Source organism: Trichosurus vulpecula, chromosome 4 (assembly GCF_011100635.1).
Source record: "Trichosurus vulpecula isolate mTriVul1 chromosome 4, mTriVul1.pri, whole genome shotgun sequence".
NCBI lineage: Eukaryota > Metazoa > Chordata > Mammalia > Diprotodontia > Phalangeridae > Trichosurus > Trichosurus vulpecula.
Genome location: NC_050576.1, coordinates 149770717 through 149795883, shown reverse-complemented (window position 1 = coordinate 149795883; position 25167 = coordinate 149770717). Strand labels below are relative to the sequence as shown.

The following is a 25167-nucleotide window of genomic DNA, read 5'->3' as shown; positions in this document are numbered from 1 at the left end:
CCCACTATTTCCTGTGTGAGACATTTAAATTCAAATATGTAAATATAGATTTTAGAAATCTCTTGTTGATATTCTACTCATTTGGGGTATATATATAATATATGTTTTTATTATTAATATTATCTTTTAGCTAGACCTGTGATCTCATTTTTGTAGAGAATTTCTGTCAAGGAAACTGCCTTTATCAATGCAGATTAGTATTTGTTTTGCCACTGACAGTCCAAGACACAGATACTTGTCTTGAGTTTTGAAAAGTGAAATGACTTCACCAGTCACACAAACAATATGTATCACAGATGGGACTGGAAACCAAGTCATCCTGAGCCTGCAGACCACTGTATTCACTATGCCAAACTGCCTCTCATGATTTTTTTAATCTTTATACGGTTCTCCAAAAGTCTTATTTCAGCTTAAAGCCTTAAACTTAGTGCCAATAAAACTTAAGCCTACCTGCATTAAGGTTTCTGGGATACCCAATATTAATCAGCAAAGTTCCCTGCTTCCTAGTGGCCTAGAAATACCAAATCTCAAGCTGTATTATAAAGTGGTAATCATCAAAACAATCACTGGCTAAGAAATAGAGTGGTGGATCAGTGGAATAGATTAGATACACAGGAAACAGTAGTAGATAATCATAGTAAGCTAGTGTTTGACAAACCCAAACACACAAGGTTTTGGAACAAGAATTCACTATTTGACAAAAACTGCTGGGAAAACTAGAAAACAATATGGTAGAAATTAGGTACAGACCAGTATCTTACAACATATACCAAAATAAGATGAAAATGGGTACATGATTTAGATATAAAAGGTGATACCATAAGCAAATTTTGGGAACATGGAATAATTTATCTATCAGATCTATGAATAAGGGAAGAATTTATGACCAAACAAGAGATAGAGATCATTACTAGATATAAAGTAGATAATTCTGATTATATTAAATTAAAGAGGTTTTGCACAAACAAAACCAATGCAACCAGGAGAGAAGGAAAGCAGAAAGCTGGGGATTTTTTTTAACATTAAGTGTCTTTGATAAAAGTCTCATTTCTCAGATACATAGAGAACTGAATCAAATTTATAAGAACATAAATCATTCCCCAATTGATATATGGTTAAAAGATAGGAACAGGCAGTTTTCAGATAAAAAAAATCAAAGCTATCTATAGTCATATTTTAAAAATGCTCTAAATCACTATTGTTTAGAGAAATGCAAATTAAAACAACTCTGTTGACTGCCTCACACCTATCAAATTGGATAATATGATAGAAAAGGGAAATGATAAGTGTTGGAGGGGAAATGAGAAAATTGGGACACTAATGCACTATTGTGAACTGATTTAACCATTGTAGAGCAATTTGGAAGAACGTCTAAAGATCCATAAAACTATGCATACCCTTGGACCCAGCAATACCAGTACTTGGCTTGTTTCCCAAAGAGATTAAAAAAAGAGTGAAAAGGATCTATTTGTACAAAATATTTATACTTCCTCTTTCTGGGGTGGCAAAGAATTGGAAGTTGAGGGGATAATCATCAATTGGGGAATGGATGAACAAGTTGTGGTATATAATTGTAATGGAATACTACTGTGCTATAAGAAATGATGAACAAGATGATTTCAGAAAAACCTGCAAAGACTTACATGAATTGATGCAAAGTGAAGTGAATAGAACCAAGAGACCATTATACATAATAATAGCAATACTATATGAGGATCAACTGTGAATGATTTAGTTATTCTTAGCAATGCAATGATCCAAGACAATTCCAAAGGACTCATGATGAAAAATGTCATCCATATCCAGAGAAAGAACTGATAGAGTCCAAATACAGATTGAAGCACACTATTTTTCACTGTCTTAATTTTTTGTGGTGGGTTTTTTTTGGTAGGTGTTATCTCTCACAACGTGACCAATATGGAAATATTTTTACATGATTGAATGTGTATAACCCATACCGAACATCTTATTGTCTCAGGGAAGGGAAAGGGAGGGAGGGAGAAAATTTAGAACTCAAAAATGAAAAAAAAGCTAAAAATAAGTGTTACACATCATTGGGAAAAATAAAATATTAAAAGTTACCCCCTTCCTCCAAAATCTCTTTCACAATAGTTAGGTACTTATTTAAAGTTGCCTCTAAGATCAAGAGGAAGGAAATAGGAAAGCAAGTGATTGTCTTCTCTTTTCAACACTTATTTTTCAATTTTCTTTGCTTTACAAAGAAGGTATTTTAACATTTATCACAATTGACATTTTTAACACAGGTTGATTTTTGTAAAAAGACTATGTCAATATGTTAGGCAAGTTAAGAAATATACTCTTATTAGCCTTTGGGTTGATATTTCCTTGAGACTGTCCCAAAATGTCTCCATTATCCTGTGTGTTATACACCATGTGCAGGGAGGAAGGGCTCCTACATGCTTGTGCCAGCCACATTCTGTTTGCTGGAGTTTCACTGTCTTTGTCTCATGTGTCTCTCTGAGAATCTATTTTCAAATAATGCTCTTTTAGTTCATAGGCTCATAGGATCATGGGCCATTGAAAAGAGCTCTGGCTCTGTACTCAGAAGACTTGGGTTCACTTCTCCCTTCTGATGTTTACTACCAGCAAATTATTCAGTTTCCTCAGGTGTCAGTTTTCCTCATTGCAAGACAAGATGCAGGGAAGTTAGCACAATTGCCTAAAGTCACATGAGTAGTAAACATTGGAGGCGGGATTTAAACACAGGCCTTCTAATTTGTCATTCTTCACATTTCTATTTGCTTGAAACCTTGAAAGCAGCTTATCCTATAATCATTATGGGAACATTATAATAACTAAGGCTGACAGGAGTTTTTTTTGTCTTATCTACCTTATCCTGAACATGAGTTCTTGCTAAAAGTCACATACCCTGTTCCTTCTACTCTTTCTACAGACTTCAGATACATTGTCTTTAAATAGTAGTTGAGAATTGTTCTACCACTGAGCTTATGTGGTTCCACCAGTTATACCATGTTATACCATGTTAAGGTAAGGCAGCTGTGGTAGAGTGGACAAAGTGCTGCCCTGGAAGTCAGGAAGATTTGGGTATAAGTCCCATCTCTAACCCATAGTGGCTTTGTGAGCCTGGACACATCAGTTAACCTCTTAGTACCCCAGGCAACTTGCTAAGATTATACCTTATAAAGCAGTTACCAGTGAAATCAGATTAATTCAACAACAACAGCAAATTATGTCATGGCTGATACTTTTCCATCAGTTGCTAGTGGTTATGAGGTTTAATTACAGTAGTGACAAATTTCAATGCATTTTTAATTAAATTGTAATCCATTAGATTGTAAGCTCCATTTGACACATTTTTCATGATTTCTTGCATCATTCTCATTTCTCTTCCCAATTTTTCCTCTACTTCTCTTACTTGATATTCCAAATCCTTTTTGAGCTCTTCCATGGCCTGAGACCAATTCATATTTTTCTTGGAGGCTTTGGATGTAGGATCTTTAACTTTGTTGTCTTCTTCTGGCTGTATGTTTTGATCTTCTTTGTCACCAAAGTAAGATTCTCTAGTCTGAGGGGTTTTTTTGCACTGTCTGCTAATTTTCCCAGCCAATTACTTAACTTTTGAGCTCTTTTTCAAGGTATAACTGCTTCCAGAGTGGAGGGTGCTCTGTCCCAAGCTTGAGGGGTTTTGTGCTGCTGTTTTCAGAGCTACTCCTAGACACCTGTAAATTTTCAGTTCTTCTGAAGTGGTATGACCCAAAGAGAAGTGTTTACTCCTCTCCTGGCCTGTGCTCTGCTCTGTGAGTGATCTCAAGCACTCCTGCCATGGAACTACCAGGAGGACTCCCTCTCCACAGCCACCACAAGCTCTGCCACACCAGTGCTCCTCTTCACCTCAGGACCACCAACCAGGCCTGCGATGCAGATGCAAGCAGGGCAAAGCAAGAGAATCCTGCCTCTGCACCAGCAAAGAGATTCCCACACTCCTGCTCTGATCAGCCACTTTATTCCTCCCACCATCTGTGGGCCTAGAGCTCTTGAAGCAGCCACTGCTGCTGCTGTTGCCACTGCCCAAAAAAGACATGATGGGCCATCTAGTAAAACCCATCAGTCTTATAAGCTTAAATAGGTGATTTTATTTATCTATCTGATAAACTATCTGACCTATATGCAAGATGTATTAAGACAAAATCCTGAAGCCCAGAAAAGGATTTCTATAAATGACTAGGGACATTTTGAACTAAAAATGAGATATACCACAACAAACTGAATGTAAAGGAACACACACACTCACAACTAAAGTCCTTTGTTCTGCAAAATGGGTCTTATTTGGGAAAATTGTGAGGGGGATCCTTGTTTAAAGCCTCCAAACATGTGTTGACAAAATCCTTCCAATTTTTGTGAAATAAAGAGGCACCAATATCAAGAGCTCTGCACACTTTCCTGCGTGGACTATGGCTGCCACCTTGTGGCCAAAAGAGGCTGCAATTTCCCCAGCTCTCCCTATGGAGAATGGCTTATTCCAAATTCATCCAGGCCCCTTGATGCTGAATGAGCAAAGTGCTGCCTTGCCTAGAGTGAGCTCTCTTTTAGGTGAAGTTGGCCAGGGGACCCCTCCACCACACTGCTACTACCTCTGAATGGGAATCTGTTCTCAGATTTTGGAGGAACTTTGCCTGTGGAGAAGAAATGAGGAGAAAATGGACTCAAAAGAACCTTCTGGGATGACTCCATTAAGTTTTATCTACTCCAAAAGCAGATGTTGGTTTGTGTATAGCAGTAATACTATTTTCCTCACCAGAAATTAAACACTGATATTTTAACAGAGGGAAGATATAGGATACATTAGGTAATTCCCATTGGGTAATAGGACTATACTGGAACTTAGTTTTCTTACATGTAATATGGAGAAAATAATAACTTTTACTACCTTCTTCACAGGACTATGGTGAGGAAAGTACTTCCTAAACTGAAAAGTGCTAAATAAATGAGGATTATTATCATTTCTCTTACTAATAATCATAATTGACTTCAGGTGACTAGAACAGGTTTCAAAACATATTTTAAGGCTTTTTGCATTTATTATTTAATTATATGGAATTATTAACAGGTAAAAATCGAATACTAAAAGCCAAATGAAAGACAGGGAAGATGGCACAGGATTTGGATGTCCTGGGTTCCAGTCCTGGCCCTCGAACTCTAGGGTCTTGGTGTAGTCGTTCGGTCTCTCTGGGTTTCAGTTTCTTCATATACAAAAAATTGTTTTGGTTAGTTATCCCATCTTCCTGATCTAAGCTTCTGAAACTTTATTTCACCTTTTCAACCTCTCCTTTCCCTTATCCTTAACACCAAGTTGCTTTTCTAGTTCCTAACCTGAAGATCCCCTCTGAATATCCTGTTTACATTTGTCCACATTGTCATTGCTTTAGAATAAAAACTCTTAAAGGACAGAAACTGTGTCCACCTCATTCTGCCAAATCATCACCCGGAATAGCTCCACATTTAATGGAATACTTAATATACCTCCCCTCAAGGCCTTTAGGCCCTTTTGAAATAAAGTGAATACATTTGCAATAATAGATGCTGACTTGTACACAAACTTTTTTTTGGTGGGTGGGGGGAAGAGACAACACAGAGGTTGAAGATCTGACAGTTTAAATTACTGCCTGTCTTTAAAAGGCTATATAGAAGAGAATGGATATGAGTAAGTCTTTAAAAAATATGACAAATGAAAGGAAAGTTGCTAAATCAGTAAGGGATATGTTGGGGGAAATATGCAAAGGAAATTAAAGGGATTTAATACAATGTCAAATCTCTTCAATCTATTCAAATATTTTGGGGATTTTGAAAGAGTTAAGAACTCTGATCAATGCAGTGACAAACCACAATTCTAGAGGATAGATAGTGAAGCCAACTGCCCCACCTCCTGACAGAAAGGATAAACTCAAGATAAAGGATGACACGTGCATTTTCAGACAGTGCAAATGTGGGAATTTGTTTTGCTTGACTGTGTATATTTATTTTGAGGTTTTCTTTTCTTCATTTTTTCCCCAAATGGCCAAAAAGTTGGAAGGTAGAGTGAGACTAGCAACAAGACTGCCAAAAAGAAAAAAAGAGAGAGAAACAGAAAGGAAGGAAAAGAAAGAAAAAAAGGTGATGTAAGCAATTTTTAGTGCACAGAAGGAAGAACAGAAGGAAATACAGAAAAGTAAAACTATTTGAAATGTTGACTTTATTACAAACATTAAAAGAAAACAAATGTTACATAATAGAGGTTCAGGATTTCATGTACAATCTTTTTTCTATTCTACTTATCTGGTGTTAGTTTCAGAATAAAAATGAAAGATAAAACACCACGTGTTTAGTGTTTTAGAGAACTGGATTTTCTTCTTACCCAAGAGGCAAATAAGGTATAGTAGGAGGAGGATTGGCTTTGGAATTAGAAGATATAAGTTTTGAATGCCACCTCTGTTAATTCATTCATTTTCTGTAACCTTGGGTGTATGACAATGTTTCTAGGTCTCAGTTTTCTTACCTGTAAAACAAAGAGGTTGGACAAGATGATCTCAAAGATCCCTTCTAATTCAAAAACCCTGTGATCTTTGGTCTTTGTTGAGATAAAAACTTAATTCTGATCTAGTTGATAAGGATTTCACTTCTTTAAATTATATTTTAGGCAGCAATTGGTCAAGCTCATCAACTCTCAAATATTCAAGAAAACAGAATGCAACCTGCATTCATCCATCCTTAGCTTCTACTTTCTCTAACATTCCAGAAATAGAGCAGCTAGGTATCACAGTGAAGGGCCTGGAGTCAGGAAGACATCTTCCTGGGTTCAAATTTGGCCTCAGACACTTACTAGCTGTCTGATCCTTGGCAAGTCATGTAACCCTGTTTGTCTCAATTTCCTCACCTGTAAAATGAACTGGAGAAGCGAATGGCGAATCATTCCAGTATCATTGCCAGGAAAATCGCACAACTGAAACTGAACAACAACAGCATTCCAGAAATTCCACAATTTTAAACTATAACAAAGAAGCAACCCCATATACTAACTCAGGAGACTTTGAGAAATTGTTCGACTTCTATGTTCCACATAGACTGCATCACCTCTCAAGCTGATTTGAACTACCAGCCTAAACAAAGCTGTGCTTTCTCTCTGCGCGTATATAGGCTGTCTACTTGCCTCACTGTTATGCCCTATTGTTATCATGATCACAATCACAGGATCATAGTTTTAGACCTGGAAGGGACCTAGCCCAATCCTTTTGTTTTATAGATGAGGAGACGGATGCCCAGACAGTGGACATGACTTCCACAGATTCATACAAGTAGTGCATGGAAGAGCAGGGAGTCTATTTCAAGTGTCATGACTCCAAATTCAGCAGTCTAATTTCAGTGCTCTTTCCAATGCACGATTATCACTATCCCTTTTCTTTTTTGAGGTCTTTCTTGGTAGTTGAGCACAAGGAAGGAAGAATTAATTCCATTGAAACATAAAATGTCAAACTAGGGAAAGGTTAAAAAGAACCATTAATAAAGTCAACAAAGAAGTAATTTGTTTATGACATCACAAAACAGGAATGTAATCTGTCAGTAATTCATAGTAAATAAGGCTGTTTGCATTGATTGCTTAGTGAACCTTCCAAAGGTAACTAATTTATGTCCACTAGATAGTCTAAGTCCTTGGAAAATCTTGATCAATGTGTATTACAATATTATCGGGGGCGGGCGAACCCTCTGCCATCAGCATAATTCTCAGTAACACAAGAGAATTTGTTCTAAATTGAGTATGCAGACATTTTATGCTAGAAAAGGAAATTGGATGAGAAATGTACATAGTCCAGATCCTGGCATGCAGTCCATCATATGTGTCCACCAAGATGTAAAATGTTGTGCACGTCAATACGTCACCCCATGATGACATTGGTCCTCCTCAAAGATGAAGGACAAAAAAATAGCAATAACATAACATGGACAAGAGCTGTGAATGCACAGGCAGATAGTACAAGCATCATCCTCATTTTACACATAAATGACAACAAAGCTTAGAGAGAGGAAGTAGAATGACAAGTGTAAGAGCCAGTATTCAAAGACATAAGCATCGTGGTACAATGGAAAGACTACTGGCTTTGGAGCCAGAAGATTGGGGCTCGAATTCTACTTCTGACACAAATTCCCTACTCTGAAGGAAGTTTTGGCAAGTCATTTCACCTCCCTAGCCCTCAGTTTCCTCATCTGTGAAATGAGGTCTATGATCCTATTCTGACTGCCTGTCTAACACTCTTTCCACTATGCCACATTTCCTCCAACTCCAATTGAATATTAGTATCCTCAAGCAACAAAAAAAGGATAAGTCTCCAGTTTGTTGAATCTAACTCAGGACTTATTCAATACTACTTTAAAAAGCATAATTGCTATCTTTAGCATATAATTCCCCAAAGAAGAACATTCTAGGCTATTTTATTTTTTTAAAAATGAACTTTCAGCACACCTTCCTTTTTTCCCCAGAGGTGTGGCCATGTCATTTCCCTGATCAATAAACTCTAATGGCTCCCCATTACTTTTAGGATCATATAATAAACTTCTCTGTCATTAAAGTCCTTCACAGCCTTACGCCAAATCATCTTTCCATTCTATTAGATTTTCTTCCTGTTTACCTACTCTAATCACAGCAAAGCAAATTTATTTTTGTTTTTTTGCCATTTCTCACATGAGCTAGTCTATTCCTTCTCTGTCCTTTAAGCATGGTAGGTCCCACATGCCTGGAAAGCACCCTTCCTTACCTTTGCCTCTTCCGATCCCTAGTTTCCCTTAAAATTATCTCAAACATTACCTCCTAAATTAATAAATCAATCAACAGTCATTTCATAAGTACCTCCTATGTGCTCAGCACTGTGCCAGATACAAGGAATATAAATACAATGAATAAAACAATCCCTATTCACAAGGAGCATATAAAACCCTTCCCAAACTCCCGGCCACTAGTGCCAAACAAAGGATTTGATATTGAATAGAGGAGTGACCTGGTCAGACCTACACTTTAGAAAGATCAGTTTGACAGATGAATGGATGTAGAATGGAGTGGGGAGAGTCTAGGTGGTAAAGTAGATAGAATTCCAGCCTTGGAGATAGGAATACCTCATGGGACTGAATCCTGCCCGTGTGACCCCAGGAAAGTCTCATAATAACTTTGTACATCAGTTTCCTTATCTGTAAAATGGGGATAAGAATAGTACCCACTTCCCAAGGTTGTCATGAGATTATATACATACATACATACATACATACATACATACATAAATGTATGCAAACCTAAAAGCCCTATATAAATGATAGCTATTACTGTTTTTCTTCTTCTTCTTATGTTACTTGAATGAGGTTTCTTGGTTCAAGAAGCATTCAAAGTTCTGCTAAATGAATCACTGAAACCATTATATTTTACTGTTCTGGCTGTAGAAGGATTAATACAACTCACAAAGGGCAGGAGTTCTTTCCTTCTCTCTTAATCACAGTTGATAATAATCTACAGAACAAAGTGGAATCTCTGAAGCTTCCCCATCTTTGGAAGCTTCTTGGCTATGTGACAAGCACCAAAATGTACTATGTATCCAAACACTACAGCATATATACATACATACATACATATATATGTATATATATTCTATGAAAGCTTCCAGAAGCAGTGACTCAGGACTCTGAAAGCTACAATCCAAGCCATGCTCGGATTCCTTCACTTTCACCCCTGGGGGAAAGAAGAACTGCATTAGATAATGTTACTAGATGTACCTGGCTTTAAAGACAGCTATTGCAGGGCTGGAAAATGTTGCTTCTATCTCTTTGGCAGTCAAGAAAATAATATATTTGTTCCCACAATGACAGTGGGGCCAGTGAGGGAAGTTTGTTTGCTCTCCTGGTTTCCTTCATGAATCCCCACAGAGCCAATGGAGATTACATTGTAAATAATTCTCTCTATTCATATTCAGGACATGGTCATAAAACTGTCACATGGCAATAAGGTTTTAACAATGGGAAAGAGGACCAGCCTGCTCGCCCATGTTAAGAATCAGCAGCTTAATGGCAAATCTGGAGGTTGTCCCAGTCATTTAATTCACCTTGCAGAGAAGAAACTACTTTTGTGATAACTTCCAGCATGGAATTGCTTATAAATGGTCTCAGTTAGAATTTCCCCACAAGTTCAAAGTCAAGGTCTCCCTTGATAGTGGTAGGGGGACCTCAGAATCTGATGGGACTAAAATCCAGGAATATCACATTAAAGTATTTAGCCAGATGTTGCTGAAGATGCTAAAATGCACAACCACAGTGCAGATACTCAACAACTATCAGAACTCTAATAAAGCAGGGCATATAAATAAAGGTGTTCTGGCTTAACTACTGTTATTTGGTCAGGAACACCTGTGATTTAAAGTATTTGTAAGGCTCACCTTATGACATTGGTCTAGGAGGCACAATTGCCATGGCTAACACACAAATTAAGTCTAAGATCATAAACGGCCTCCACTCCTGAAATAGGGAACCATTTCAGAACAGTAGTCTGGAAGACGTGACGAGTCCATGATCTGATGCTAGTTAGTTTTATGATGAGTGGTTTTAGAAAGCCATTTAATACTCGTGTATCTCTGTTTCTTCACTGATAAAAGAGCGTCAGTTAATACGAAGATAACTGTTGGCACTTCTAGTCCATCCTTCACAAACTATCAAGTTAGTCATGAGCCAATTGATGAAGTTGCAACAGAAATTTGTCATTTCAATTCTCTACTCAAAATTTTCCAATGGTTTCTTTCCTTCCTACGAGATAATCTCAAACTCTTCAGTCTGTCATTCAAAGTCTATTCTCATTTACAGTTTAATTAGAGGAGGAGGCGATAAGTAGAGCCAGACCCGATAACAGTTATATGTCATCTTTTACTGCCTACTCCACAATCAATGGCTGGCTTCTGCTCTAAAACAATTCCCCATTTCTAGGGAAAGAGGCTAGCGTGACAGGCCAGCAAAACAGTAGTACAGTGGACACTGCTCAACAGAGGCACTGGGTTCCATAAACTTCATCAGCTTCTATGTTTTAAAATATATTTCACACCATATTTTTTTTTCTCTATCACCTCTTCAAGAATGTACAGATGATCATATCATCATGGGCTTATGTAAAATCCAGGGCTTATTGCAAATCTAAGGAAATTAGCTTCCCAAAGATCTGTGCCATAGCTTTCCAATTCAAGGAGCCTAGGGAGGAGTTCAAGACTATTAAAATATTCAGAAACCAACAGTCACAAGGCAGATGAAATTCTAGAAGAGGATTTGAGTCTGCATACAACTGAAATGTTTTCTCCTGAGCATGAACAGAGCAGATGGCATTGCTTTAACTGCTCCTCCAGCATTGTCTGGGGAGGAGCCTATCTCTAGAAGCAGGTCTTTGCCATTTTAATGACTATGGTTCTGCTTCTGTGATTTATATTACCATAGGAGACAGGAAGAAAATCATGTGTATTTGTTTACCCAAACAAATCACTGAATTTGTAGAACATTCTATTATTCCTCCCCAATCTTCTTTTACAAATTGTTTAAAGGATAATTTCTTAAAGTCACTCCGTAAGTGTCAGGAAGTAAATCGTATATGGAACAGATGTGCTCTCAAGGAACTGCTTATGCCCATGACAGTAAAGACATATTATCTCTGACAAGCAAGAGTATTGAATTTCTGAAGTATGAGGAAAGGCTGATATATATTTGCAGGTGCCATTATTTCTTAGAACAGGTGAGACCACACCCTTTCAATTTATCCAGGGGAAAAGTCAGGGAGCCAGACAGTAACTGAGCTGCCAGTACTTGGCACATAGTGGAACATTATCTAACTACTTATCTGTGCTCAGAAAATGTTAAATAATAATAGAGCTATTACAAAGTGTTCTTCAAGGTGACAAGGGTCGTTTGCAAGATATGATTGTTTGATTTGTTTTTTTTTCTAATACCTGAATAGGGTAAATAAATTGTAGTGAAAAGAGTGCTGGAATTGGGAGTAAGGAAGACCTGAGTTAAAAATCTGCCTCTGATACTTGCCAGCTATGTGACTCTGGGCTAGTCACTTAACCATTCTGAACCTCAGTTTTCTCATATGCAAAATGGGAATAGTAGCATCTACTTCACAGGATTCAGGGAAAGCTCAAATGAGAATGCATATTGAAGCACTGTGCAGCTTTAAAAGTGCTATATAGATGAGCAGGATGCTCTCAGAAAAGCCTGGAAAGACTTACATGAACTGATGCAAAGTGAAATGAGCAGAACCTGGAGAACACTGTATAGAGTAAAGCAAAATTGATCAACTATGAATGATTTAGCTATTCTCAGCAATACAATGATCCAAGACAATTCTAAAGTACTCATGATGAAAAATGTTATCTACCTCCAGAGAAAGAACTGGTTGAATCTGAATACAGATTGAAGCATATTTTTCTTAATTTTTCTTATGGGTTTTTGTCTATGTTCTTTCACAACATGACTAACATGGAAATATGTTTTTCATGACTGCATATTTATAACCTATGTGAAACTGCTTGCTTTAAGGGAGGGAAAGAATTTGGAACTCAAAAAATGTTTTAAATGAATGTGAAAAATGTTTTTAACACGTAATGGGGGAAACAAAACATTAAATTATATATTAAAAGTGTGACATAACTGTCCATTATTAATATTATTGTATAATTATGATTTTATTGTAGTTTAATAAATAAGGATCCTGATGGGAAGGGAAAATTTATGAAACAACTAGAACTCACAGTCTCTATAGCTACAAAATCTACTAAAACTACACTGCTTTACAGAGAACTTCAAGGCAAGATGGCAATTTTAGCAATGTCATACCACATTTCTTCATGTTATATGCCCATATTATTAAGTACAACCTAAGATGATACCTCCTTTCTGACTTCACACAAATTCCTTCACTAACCTAATTGCAAATGTAGTGTGAGATCAAGCTATGGGGACCTTGGAGCCCAGATTCCAGGCTGGATGTTACATCAGCCCACCAGGAAAGCCCTGAGAATCCAGGGTCCCAGGACACAAGCCCTGGTAAGGCACTGGATTTGGAACCTGATGGTATTAATGCTATGTAGGAACTAAGCTAAATTTTAAACCTAATCCTCTTTCCATCCCCAGAAACTGAGGTAGTCTAAGAGGGATTATACCCCAGATGTATGTCTATGTGGAGGGGGTGTAGAAATGTTTACATATTTGTTCTGGCTAGAACTTTGAAGTAATTGTTTCTTTGTAAAAGTCATCAGACTGTTCAGTGATTAAACAGAGCTGAGCTACCTGAACCCCTAAAATGAACAGGGACACATAGATCACAGCTAGAACCCATTGAGATGAGAAGAACCACTCGCCCTCCACCCAATCACCTCCAGAATTCTGAAAAACCCTGGGGGAGAGGAATAAAATGTAACATACCTGACTTTCAGGCAAAGTGGAAGCCCAGTAAGCGCTGTTAGATGGGGGAACAAAGAAACTGTACTAAGTCAGAGATAAATGAGAATACATTGACACAGGATAAGTGTCAACAGTACTTCAAAATAGAGAGGGAATGGAAAAGTAAGTTGAAGGAGACTAAGGGGAAAGATGACAATTAATAGGAAGAGAAATAAAAGTGGAAATAGTTGTGACGAAACTATGGAGAAGGATTTTGTGTCCAGCCACTGCAATAAGGGTGGCAGCAGCATGTGTCAATAACAGAGAACAATGGAAAATTAGGAAAAAGCTGGAGGGTGGGGTTGCCTGGATAATATCCTTCAGTGGCTCTGGGATCTGATCTTTGCAGGTATGTCATCCAAAAGTATGCAATTTCTTTTTACTATCTTATCTCTATCCTATCTATTGTCCCATCTGCTATTAAACCCTGGGACCTAAATGTGCCAGGAAGCTGAATGCTGTAGAAAGGAAAGAAAGAGCACAGGACGGGAGTCAGAGGACCCAAGTTTGAATCCTGCCTCTGCCATTTACTACCTGTGTGACTTTGGACAAGTCTCAATGACTCTGGGCCTCAGTTTCTTCATCTGTAAAATTAAGGGTTTTGACTAAATGTTTTCTAAGGTCCCTTGCAACTCTAAAGTCTATTGTCCCTTAAATATTTCATAGAGGATCAATCCAATGCACTTAATGCCTTCTTCTAAGGCAGGGGTTCTTACCTTAAAGTCTATGAATTCTCTTTTTGTCTCTTTGTTTCTGTCTTCTTGTTTGTTTCTCTCTGTCTCTGTCTCTGTTTACACACATACACACACACACTCTAATTGATATCTTTTGGTGTATCTAATTTTGCTCACTTAAAGACATTATTCATAAGCTTTACCAGACTGCCAAAGGGGTTCATAGTACAACAAAACAGTTGCTCTAAGTTAACTGTGAAGCACTCTTCATTACTCTTACTCCATGACCGATCCACCTAACTTTTATGATCACTGGATTACACATTTATTTCGTGTATCATATCTTTTTTGCATCTCTTCTTGCACACAAATATGTGCTTTTTTATACCAAAACACAAGAAACACACATAAATGCAAAGTATTTCGTATTCTGTAAATTGATTAAACCCTTTATTGAACTCCGTAGGTATCAGAATGGAAGCAGCCTTGCCTTTTGCTTCATGTCACATACTTTCTGAAGAGAAGGAGGAAACTGTGGTCCTGCTCTTCTAGAACTATGTCCTGATACACAACTCTGGTGTGCTTAAGGTTCAATCTGCACCCAATTCTAGCTAAAACTGGCTGCTGAAATGCTCCAGAAAACTTGCTGATGGGGCATAGTGATAATGACATTTTCCTCATCCTGGTTAATTTTTAGAAACTCCCTTTTGTAAACCTAATCCTCCTCCATCTCCAGAAACTGAGGTGGTGCAAGAGGGATTATATGGACTTTTTGCTAATGGTCCATGCTCCCTAATGCCATAGCCCTACCAGTGATATGACAGCTGCTGGAGGAAACCCTCTGTTGGAAAACCGTAAGTAAACCCAGGCTCCTGGTGACTGGATGTCTTCAACTGGAAATACATTCCCCTCTACCATCTAGTCAGTACAAGACAACAAACATTTATTAAGTGCCGTGCCTACTCTTTTCCAGGCATTGTACCAATCTGGATTTGTCCAAGGCCACCTAGGTGACAAGCACCTGAGCTTGGATTTAGACCCAGGTCCTACGACTATACATCCTGTGTCATCTTTTCACTATAACCCACCAAGAAAATGCTAATTGGCATCATTAAGTATGGCAAATGCAATCTAGCCACTTTCCTAGCATGCTGGAACTCAATGATTAAACTAAGCTTTTGGAAAAAAAATGAAATGTATTCATTCAACCTTACCTCTTCTCCCCGCCCCACTCCCTAATAGGAAAATAAAAATTACATTGAGAAAAAATACTTCTACATTTTAACTTACAATGATTTATTTGTATTAGGATTCTCTCCCCTGATGGAGACCATAACACAGCTATTCTTCAGCAAAGTAGCTTGCAAAATACACTTTTACTTTGGTCAGTAAAATATGTGTGCCTACATATACATACATAAACACACACATATAATTATTTGTATACATACATGTGTGTATAATACATACATGCATATGTCTTTATAGACAAACACTTGCATATACACATGTATCACCTAATGATGGCTTTATAGGGCTTATGGAGACAAGTTTCTCTCTGAACTTAGATTGATTCTGGAATAACAGTCACTAGGCCTATATTTGAAACTTTTCAGTTTAATAGAACCACCACAGCTATTGTCTACTGGCATAGGCTTTAAGAAGCCAGGGTCACCTCCATACCAAGATGATATATTGTTGTAATATATTACTGAAGGGGGCAACTAGGTGGTACAGTGGATAGAATGCTGGGCCTAGAGTCAGGAAGACTCATCTTCCTGAGTTCAAATCTGGCCTCAGACATTTACTAGCTGTGTGACTCTGGGCAAGCCACTTAATGCTGATTGCCTTAGTTTCCTCATGTGTAAAATAAACTGGAGAAGGAAAACCACTCCAGTATCTTTGCCAAGAAAACCCCAAATGGGGTCATGAAGAGCTGGATACAACTGAACAACAATGAACAGAAAAAACAGACATATATATATATATATATATATATATATATATATATATATATATATATATATATATATAAATTATAAAGACTCCTACTTTCAAGTTCTGAAATGGTATGACCTTTTCAAAAGCTGTCATTCTCCAGCCAGACTAGACGAACAGTCATTCCCCAATCCTGTCCTGCTTTTTCCCCACTTCCATGTAAATTTATTGATCTCTGGAATAGACTCCCATGATATCTCTGCTTATAGAAAGATTTCTGTTCCTTCAAGGCCTGTCTTCAGATACCACCTCTTTGTGAGTCCTTCCCTGATTCCCAAAGCTAGGGGAGAGCTATGCCTTCTCATCTCATGCCTCTGTTTGATGTTTCTTCTTTATGCATTTTCTTAACTTAGACTTGTATTATACATTTAATACCCTACTAAATTATAAACTCCATAAAGGCAGGAGCTATTTCATCTTTCAATTTTGCATCTCTAGTACACAGGGCAGAGGGTATCAATTTCTTCACCTGTGAAATGAATGTTGTGGGTTGGAATAGCTATCCTCTAAGTCCCTTCCATTTCTAAATTTATGTTTTTCTGATCCTAAGAACCACATAACAGATGTATAATAAATAGTCACTGGATGGAATCATCTCATAAAATACACATAGATATGCATAGTTTATAGTTTTGTATTTTTGGGTAGTCCACATTTTGAAAACCATAACACAATAGTCAAAAATTCTCAAATACAGGCCATTTTCAACTTCTGAACAGGCTGTGCTCAAGGCACATTTCTAAGTTAGCTGTTTTGATCTCTTCATGCTTTTTCTCGCAGAAACAATGCTATTAATCACACAGCTTCCTGAGTCAGTACTTACTACTAAATAACTTAATCACTATTTACAACAATGTTTCTGTGGGAAGCCTTCACTAAAAGCATCCTCCAATTCCTTATCAGGGTATGGATATGGGCCTGTATCCTCTAAGGCTATGCCAATGAAACACAAGCTACATCAACTTCCATCAGTCTGAAAATGTTTTAACCATAGAACCAGTGATGGACTGCATGTAACAAGCCCTAATTTAAAGAGACTCTTCACTAGGCTGATGAAGTCTTCTGCCACAGTAACTCAGGAAGACATTTCCTCTTCTCAAGTCCTGTAATCTCTCTCCCATTCTCTGTGATTTTTCACAAATCACTGCCAGTGGCTCAGCTACATTTATCATTTTTTTCCTCCCAGTTGTCTAGAATGCAGTTCATCTGGAGCTAGTGACTTTAACTTATCAAGGACACATGCATCTTTTTTTAATATTTCCTTACTTGCCTTACGTATCACCTCCCTATCAGTCATTTTTTTTTGTCCTTACCAGTCCAGAGATTAGTTTCCTGGGCAGAGAAAACAGAAACAAAATATGAATTGATTGGTTCTATTGTCTCTTTATCACCAATTAGCATTGCCTTATCCACCATAAAAATTGGGCCTATCTCTTTTTCAATTCTTCTGTCTTCTGAACAAATCCTAGGAGTACTGTATTCATTTCTGGGTATGACAGTTGGAGAGAGACATTGATAATTTCTTGTTGCTTTTTTCCTAAATTACTTATTTTTAGTTTTCTAGTAATTTGGATAGTATCTGGAAGAGTGCAACCAGGATGAAGAACAGTGAGTCCATGTCTTGTGAAGACCAATCAAAAGAACTAAGGTTATTTAGCCTGAAGAAAAAGCTCAAGGGGAATATGGGAGCTACTTTTAAGTAACTGAAAGACCACTGCTGCGGGCCAAGTTAGAGGTGAACCCTGCCCTCCTCGGACCTCCAGGCCCACAGGCCTGCTGAGATAAACTCAGGGCTTTGAGATATGGGTGGAGCCAGGAGGAGGGGTCTCACCTTTGTTGCCTCCCTGGCAATTCCAGGTCTTTGCCCGGGCCTGCCTGACCACATGGAACTTCCGGCTCTCTGTCTGGGCTTGCCAGAGCACGTGGAGTTTCTGGTTCTTTGCCTGGACTGCCTGACCGCAGGGAGCTTTTGGTTAGCTCGGGAAGAGAAGGGGAGGAGAGTAGGCGGAGTCGGGGCGGTCCTAGTATCCAAATGTATTGATTTTTACCTGTCCTTCACCCATGTAACCAAAGAATGTACCTATGTCACTAAAGATATAAAAGTGCTGCTTGCTGAAATAATAAACGGAGTCATTCACCATCTTTCGGCTCCCGCCCCATTCATTGTCCGCGAGATCTGGTCCTTTGCTAGGCAAAGGCCTGGGGTTTGGGGGGAATGCCGAGTATGGTTGAGAGGCTTCAGGAGCCCGTAACAGACCACCATGTGGAAGAGGGACTAGAATTGTTCTGTTTGGTCCCAAAGGGTCGAAATAGTATGAATGGCTGTCAGTTATTTTTCAGTTGTGTCCAACTCTTTATGAACTCATTTGGGGTTTTCTTGGCAAAGATACCGAGGTGGTTTGCCATTTCCTTCTCCAGCTCATTTTACATATGAGGGAAGTGAGGCAAAGAGGGTTAAATAACTTGCCCAGGGTCACCCAATAGTAACTGTCTGGGACTGGATTTGAACTCAGGATGATGTATCTTCTTGACTCCAGGTCCTGCACTTTATCCACTGTGTTATCTACCTGCCCTAGTATGAATGGATGGAAGTTGAAAAGAGGCAAATTTAGACTTGATTTTGGTAAAAGTTTCCTAACAACTAGAGTGATCCAAAAGTGAAATGGGCTGTCTTGAGAGGTGATAGGTTCTCCCTTCTTTGGGGTCTTCAAACAAATGCTGGATTATCATTCACCAAGTATGCTGTAGTGGCTATTCCTTTTCATTTGTGGGTTAGACTATGGCCATCAAGGTCCCTTTGAACTCCCAACCTCTGAGATTCTGGAATCTGTATTTTAGTATTATTTGATGGAAAATTCTGGAGTTATAGCTGCATATTCTATTTTAAATACATATTTATTGATTTTTAATGTTGTCATTTCCCAATAACAACCCCTGCCGAACACACATAGACTTCTCCAGTATAAAAAAGTAGCATATTTTTGCAATTCAAACATATTGACCATTCCCAGCAACAAATGTCCCATTCCACATCTATGGTTCACCACTTACATTTTTAATTTTGGAAGATGCTCAAAATTTCTAGCTGATTTATAACTATTATTAAACCATAATACCCTCTTCTTGTACCTCAATTAATCTTAGATTTTTTTTTTATAGAAAAAAGCCACAAGGCTTAACACTTAAAAAAAACTAATTAACATGTTGATCCTATGCTAGGTCTCCTCACTTCACTTTCACAGTCAGAATAAGTTGCATATCCTCCAGCTAAGCAAAGCCTAATGAATTTCAGATTAACTCTATACCTACCGGCCATTAGAAGCACAGTCACAATTAGAAGGCTGACGGAGTAATTCTCCTTCCTTTTGATTCCCAGACTTCAAATAACAGGATCGAATTTCCCCTTTAAAAAGCATCAAAATATACAACACAGAATTACATTGGCATATGTAATTGCATTTTCCTTTTTCAAAAATTATAGGGAAAAATATTTAAAATTATTTTCTAGTATTAACAATGGCAACAGGGGTACATTTCTTAAATCTTCCTAAAGAAGGAATGCACATCACAATAGACTATAAAGGTCTGGAAGATCTTTTAATAAAGAAATGCTCTTGCCTTCCTGAAAATTTACTTCCCCACTAAGAAATCTAAGTAAATATTCAATCTTATAACTTGTATTTAAGCTGAAATTACCCTATTCATTTTCTATATGGATTCTATGTAACAATGTCAATATCATACTAGATTATCTACAGCACCAAGGATGACATGTATGCATGAAAGCTCGCTATTTTTAAAAATTAATTGAAGGTACTTCCACAAAAACATGTAGAGATGGGAGAGTGACATAATCTTTGTTAATAGTGATAACAGAGGAATGGAACTCTGAGTTCATCTATACATTTTACTCAGAAAGGTATCATGGATTGATATGTTCCAGACAAACAAAATCAGATCACTTTTTTGCATGTAAAATGTCTCAAAGCGTTCTATTAAAGAAGTAAGAAAATGATCCATGAGTAATTGATGGAACTGAAATGTGGTAAATGGCATATGTCTATATGTCAGGAATAAATCTCATGAAGAGAAGCACCCTAAAGAACTGGTGCTATATGTCAGCCCTTATGGAGTGTTTTGATGTGACTTTTGAGGTGATTTCTTCAAGCATGTAAGCCAAAGTCACTTCCCTAAGCTTTCCATAATCTGAGGTCCATCAAGAAAGTAGCACAAATGTACTTGTTGACTGGTGGTAGAGAGAGAGAAGCAAGGGGGAAGTATGTGTGACTTTGAGCTCGCCACTTGACTACCTAGTAAACACCCTGGGGCTTCAGTTTCATTATCTTTAAAATCTGTAAAAGGGTTGGATAAGATGGTCTCTAAAACTCCTTTCAGACCTCACAATCTAGGGCTGTAAATAGATGCTTATTTTCAGGACTATCTAGTCTACTTAGGCACTAGAAGGTGACATTTCTTAAGCAGTCACTGACATTTCTGGTAGAATCATAGAGTTATAATGGCATGCTTTTGGCTTAATGTATCTGTCCATGAAAAGGCCAGGAAAGGGTAGGGGGAAGAAGAGTGATCTTGCCTCCTGGTCTTAATATTATCCATGTGCCTTTCTTTCACCAACTATTTATTCTTCATGGAAAAATGGAAGAGATATGGGGTTTGAAAGCCGGAGAACACCAAACCTTAGAGCTATTTGTAGTTCATATGATTATAAGACAATATATTTGGATCTAGGAGGGAATTTAGAGACCATCAATGTTTAACCCCCTCACTTTAAAGATGAAAGATCTGAAGCAGAATTAATAAGTGACTTTCCTAAGGTCACAAAGCTAAGGTGAGATTTGAAGTCAAGGCTTTTTGACTCAAAGTGCAACCATTTCCTGATTTATAATCTATCCTTCAGAAATTAAAATTGAAAAGTATATGAAATGCTTACTATAAACTAGGATGAAATCTCTCACAGAGTGACTCAAGTCACTGCATTAGGGAGAGAAGCCCAAAGAAAAGACTTAAACCTGAGGGTGTTAGCTGTCTGGGAAGATCCTCCTCTTTGGTTTAAAATGCTATGTGCCTGAAGCTGAGAATCTCCTACAGAGGCAGTAAAAAGTTTCCATAGCCTTAGACCAGATTCTGAATGGACAAGACCAGAAGGGTTTTTTTGCTGGTCCAAAGCCAATACTTCTACCTTTGCTTAAGTAGAAAGTTAGAAAAAGTTTAAAGTGAAGAATAATGGCAGTACTCATTCTTTCTTTGGTTAAAAGAAACCCAAGGATTAAAGATTACAGCTGAGCCAGAAACTGGCAGCATTGGAATATCCATCAGAGGAGTTTTTGGCAAAGATTATCATTAGAGCAGAGCAGCCTCTTACCTAGGAATGGCACAGATCATTGGTACAGCCAAAACAGTATAAAAAGAAACAGAGTTTTACACAAGATCACACAGTTGCTAAGAAGCATAGCCAAGTCTACAAGCCAGCAGCACACACAGAGTGGTTTTTCTGTCCAAATCATAGCAGAGCTGGTAAGAGAACTGAGGCCTATCACTCTATATCCCAGTCAATACTTGCTCTATGCGACCATGTATTTTCTCTTAGAAAACTTAGAAACCTTCCTTAATTATATTAGCAACAATTGCAGAGACTTACCATGTTCGTCAATGAAAACATGCATAGCATCTACAGGTATCTCATCTTGTAGAGACGTCTCAGGCCCACTTATAACTTGCAAGACAGAACTATCTTGCTGGGAAGTAACCCGGTAGATTATTTGTCTTTGTCTATTGCCCTGGAAACTTGATACACACAAAAATTTTAAAACTACCATTAGGAGGTTCTTCGATAATAAACACATGCACGTGCACTCACACACAAACATGCACGCATGCACACATGCACACACATACACACACCATTACCACCACCACCACCAAGTGTGATTATAAATCAGATAGAATATTAGGACTCATATTGTGTGAGCTCTTTAATTAAAAAAGCAAAAATGAGTTAATTGTCCTTACAGTGTAGTAATCTTGGCTGGTTCAGTAAGCACAGGGCTAGCACTAGTATGGTCTTGGCTTTGTACATCTGCTTTTCCTGGTTTAGAAATATGCTCACTGGGTTTTTCATTTTCCATGATTTCTTCCTTTTTCTCCAAAGGGTGGTTATCTGAAAAACATTTCTTTGAGTGTTAAGATAAAGAATTTGAACATATCTTGGATTAAGCCCAAGGGTATTAACAGGATAGAAAAGTAGAATGTTCAATAAATAAAACCAGATTTGAAATCCCACATTATAAACTCTCCAGATAAACTAGGGTAAAACTCCAATAACACTCTTTCCCTTACCTCTCTTCCCAATTCTTTCCACTTTGTCCACACATATCTATCAGAAACTCTAATTCTTCCATCCTCTCCAAAAGATGCCACTCATCTATCAATCAACACGTATTTATTATTAACCTAGCTATGTACAGGGTAGTGTGGTATATTGGATCTCAGTTCAGGTCCTGCTTCTGACTATGTGACTTACTGTGGGACCATGAACAAGTCACTTCTCCCAGAGGCCAGGTGACTCTCTAAGACCAGGGCTGTCCAAAATGCTGCGGGGCATGCCTACAAGCACAGAAATTGACATAAATGCTTTTAGTAAATGAAGCCCAGCTACTGCAGAGCTCTCACTAAAATGGCAAATCAAAATATAATGTCTATTGTTTCAATAAAAACCTAAGGTCGGACAGCCCTGCCCCAAGACTATAATTGGTATGCAAGTAGAGTTTGGCTCTGTCTCAGTGGCTTATAACATCAGTAGTTCTCCCACACTGATGAGGTCACAGGTGGGAGAAGGAGATATAGATAGGAGAGGGAGAAGGAGGAGAGAGAGGGGGAGAGAAGGAAAGAGAGAGAGAGAGGAGGGAGACAGAGAGACAGAGACAGAGAGAAAGAAAGAGAGAGAATATGAGAGAGAGCTTGAGAGAGAACATTTTGGGTCTCAAGCAATACCTGCTCTCAAGAATCTTGGAATTTAGATGGGGAGACAAAGCAGTCATATTAAAAGTTGAACAATTAAGAAATAAATAAAAGTTAGGCACAGTAACACAATTTCTTTGTCCTACCAGGGACCCTGCTCTGCAATATCATCATTCAAAAAGTCATAATGATACAGTGGAAAAAATGCTAAATTGGGAGGTAAGGGACCTAACTCAAGGGCTCTATTATTTCCTGCTTGTGAGGCTTGCATTCAATTCACAAACCTCAGTTTCTTAAGCTATTAAATGGGGATAATAATATCTGCCTATTTATGTGACAGGATTGTTGTAAGGACTAAATGGGAATAATATATGTAAAAACACTAGGAAACTCAAAGCCCTAAAGCATATAAGTCCAAGATGTTCTTATTATTACATGAGCTCTTGACGCTCACACCAGAACACACAAACCATGCTAAGTTATCTTCAGTGGCTCATTTTGAATTATTTAAATATCAGAATCTGAGAGTTGGAAGAGATCTTAGAAGCCATCTAATCCAATGCATACACAAAAAGAAATTTCCTGTAACATAGTTGACAAGTGGTTATTGAGCTTTTGCCTGAAGACCTCCAGGGTGTGAGACTCCATTGCCTCTCTCTAGGCAGCCGATTCCACTTTGGAATAGCTCTAATTATTTAGAAGTTTTTCCTAACGTCTTCTCCAAGTTGGCTTCATTGCAATTTCCACTTGTTCCTTTGGGGTTCTGCCCTCTGGGCCCAAATAGAACAAGTATAGTGCCTTCTCTATAAGGTAGCCCTCCAGATATTTAAAGACAGTTGTCATGTTCTCCTGGAGCCCTCTTTACTACAGGCTAACTTGAGTTCCTTCAACAAACCTCAGCTGACATGACTCACAGCTCTTGACCATCCTCGTAGTCTTACTTGAGACACTCTCCAATTTAATAATTGTCTTTCTTAAACCATGGTATACAGAACTGAACAAAATATTCCAGGTGAAGTCTGACCAGTATAGAAAAAAAATACGACTATCTCCTCATTAAACCTGGAAACTATTTCCCCTTTAATGTGCGTAAGAGTACATTAGGGCAGCTAGGTAGCACAGAGGATAGAGCACTGGGCCTGTTGTCAGGAGGTCCTGAATTCAAATCCAGTTTCAGATGAGCCAGAGAAGGAAATGGCAAACCACTGCAGTATTTTTGCAAAGAAAATCCTAAATGAGGTCGTGGAGAATCAGACAAGCCTGAAATGACTCAAGGACAACAAAGAGTACATTAGCTTTTGTGATTCCTACAACACACTGCTGAATTAATTAGTTGCTTCATTATAGGTAGATCTCAGCAAAAATAAGTTTATCTCTCAAGCAGAATGCTTACCTTTCAACAAATGTATGTATTTAGTATTTTAAGTATTTTTAAAATGTCAGAATGAGATGCCTCATTTGTTCTAGGCAGTGAAATGTAGGAAGTGGTATGTGTTGCCTATATATGAATAATAAATCCTATGTAGAGAGATACCCTTAAGAACTGGTGCTATATATTAGTCATGATGGTATGTTTTGATATGAAATATGAAGTGGTTTTTGAAGTACATAAACCAAAGCCACTTCCTTACGGTTTCTATAAGCTGAGGTTGCATGAAGAAGGTAGCACAGATTTGTTGGCTGGTAAGGGGTAAGAAAGAAGAAAAGAGAAAGTGTATGACTTTGAACTTGCCAGTTAACCACTCTGTAGGCTCACTGAGCTTCATATTCATGATTTGTAAGATCCATGATTCTAACAATGGGTCTATTTCAGAAGAAGAGACAAGCCTTCAATGCCTAGATAAGTTAAAAGACAGGATATAAATTTTGTTATGCATTATATGTTAAGCACTATACGGCTTACAGGGAAGTAAGTCTCTGCCCTCAGCACATTTGTCATGTAGATAATTATAGGGCTAATATCCCACAGACATTACTGCATCTTTAGAATCCTCTTAAAATTCAAGATCAAAGCAAAAGTTTTGGTGTACCCCGGCTTCACAGAAGAGCTTAGGCA

At 38.0% G+C, this 25167-nt stretch overlaps 1 protein-coding gene across 1 annotated transcript in view; it reads right to left on the bottom strand.

Annotated features, from left to right (window-relative positions):
• The window catches only part of PCNX2 (pecanex 2), a 348308-nt gene that overhangs the window by 282066 nt on the left and 41075 nt on the right, over positions 1–25167 (bottom strand). Inside the window, exons 6-8 of the mRNA XM_036756504.1 lie at positions 22164–22311; positions 21793–21938; positions 19446–19539 (exon numbers count right to left, since the gene is read on the bottom strand). Of these exons, the coding sequence (XP_036612399.1) occupies positions 19446–19539; positions 21793–21938; positions 22164–22311 (388 nt within the window). The remainder of the gene's footprint in view (positions 1–19445; positions 19540–21792; positions 21939–22163; positions 22312–25167) is intronic.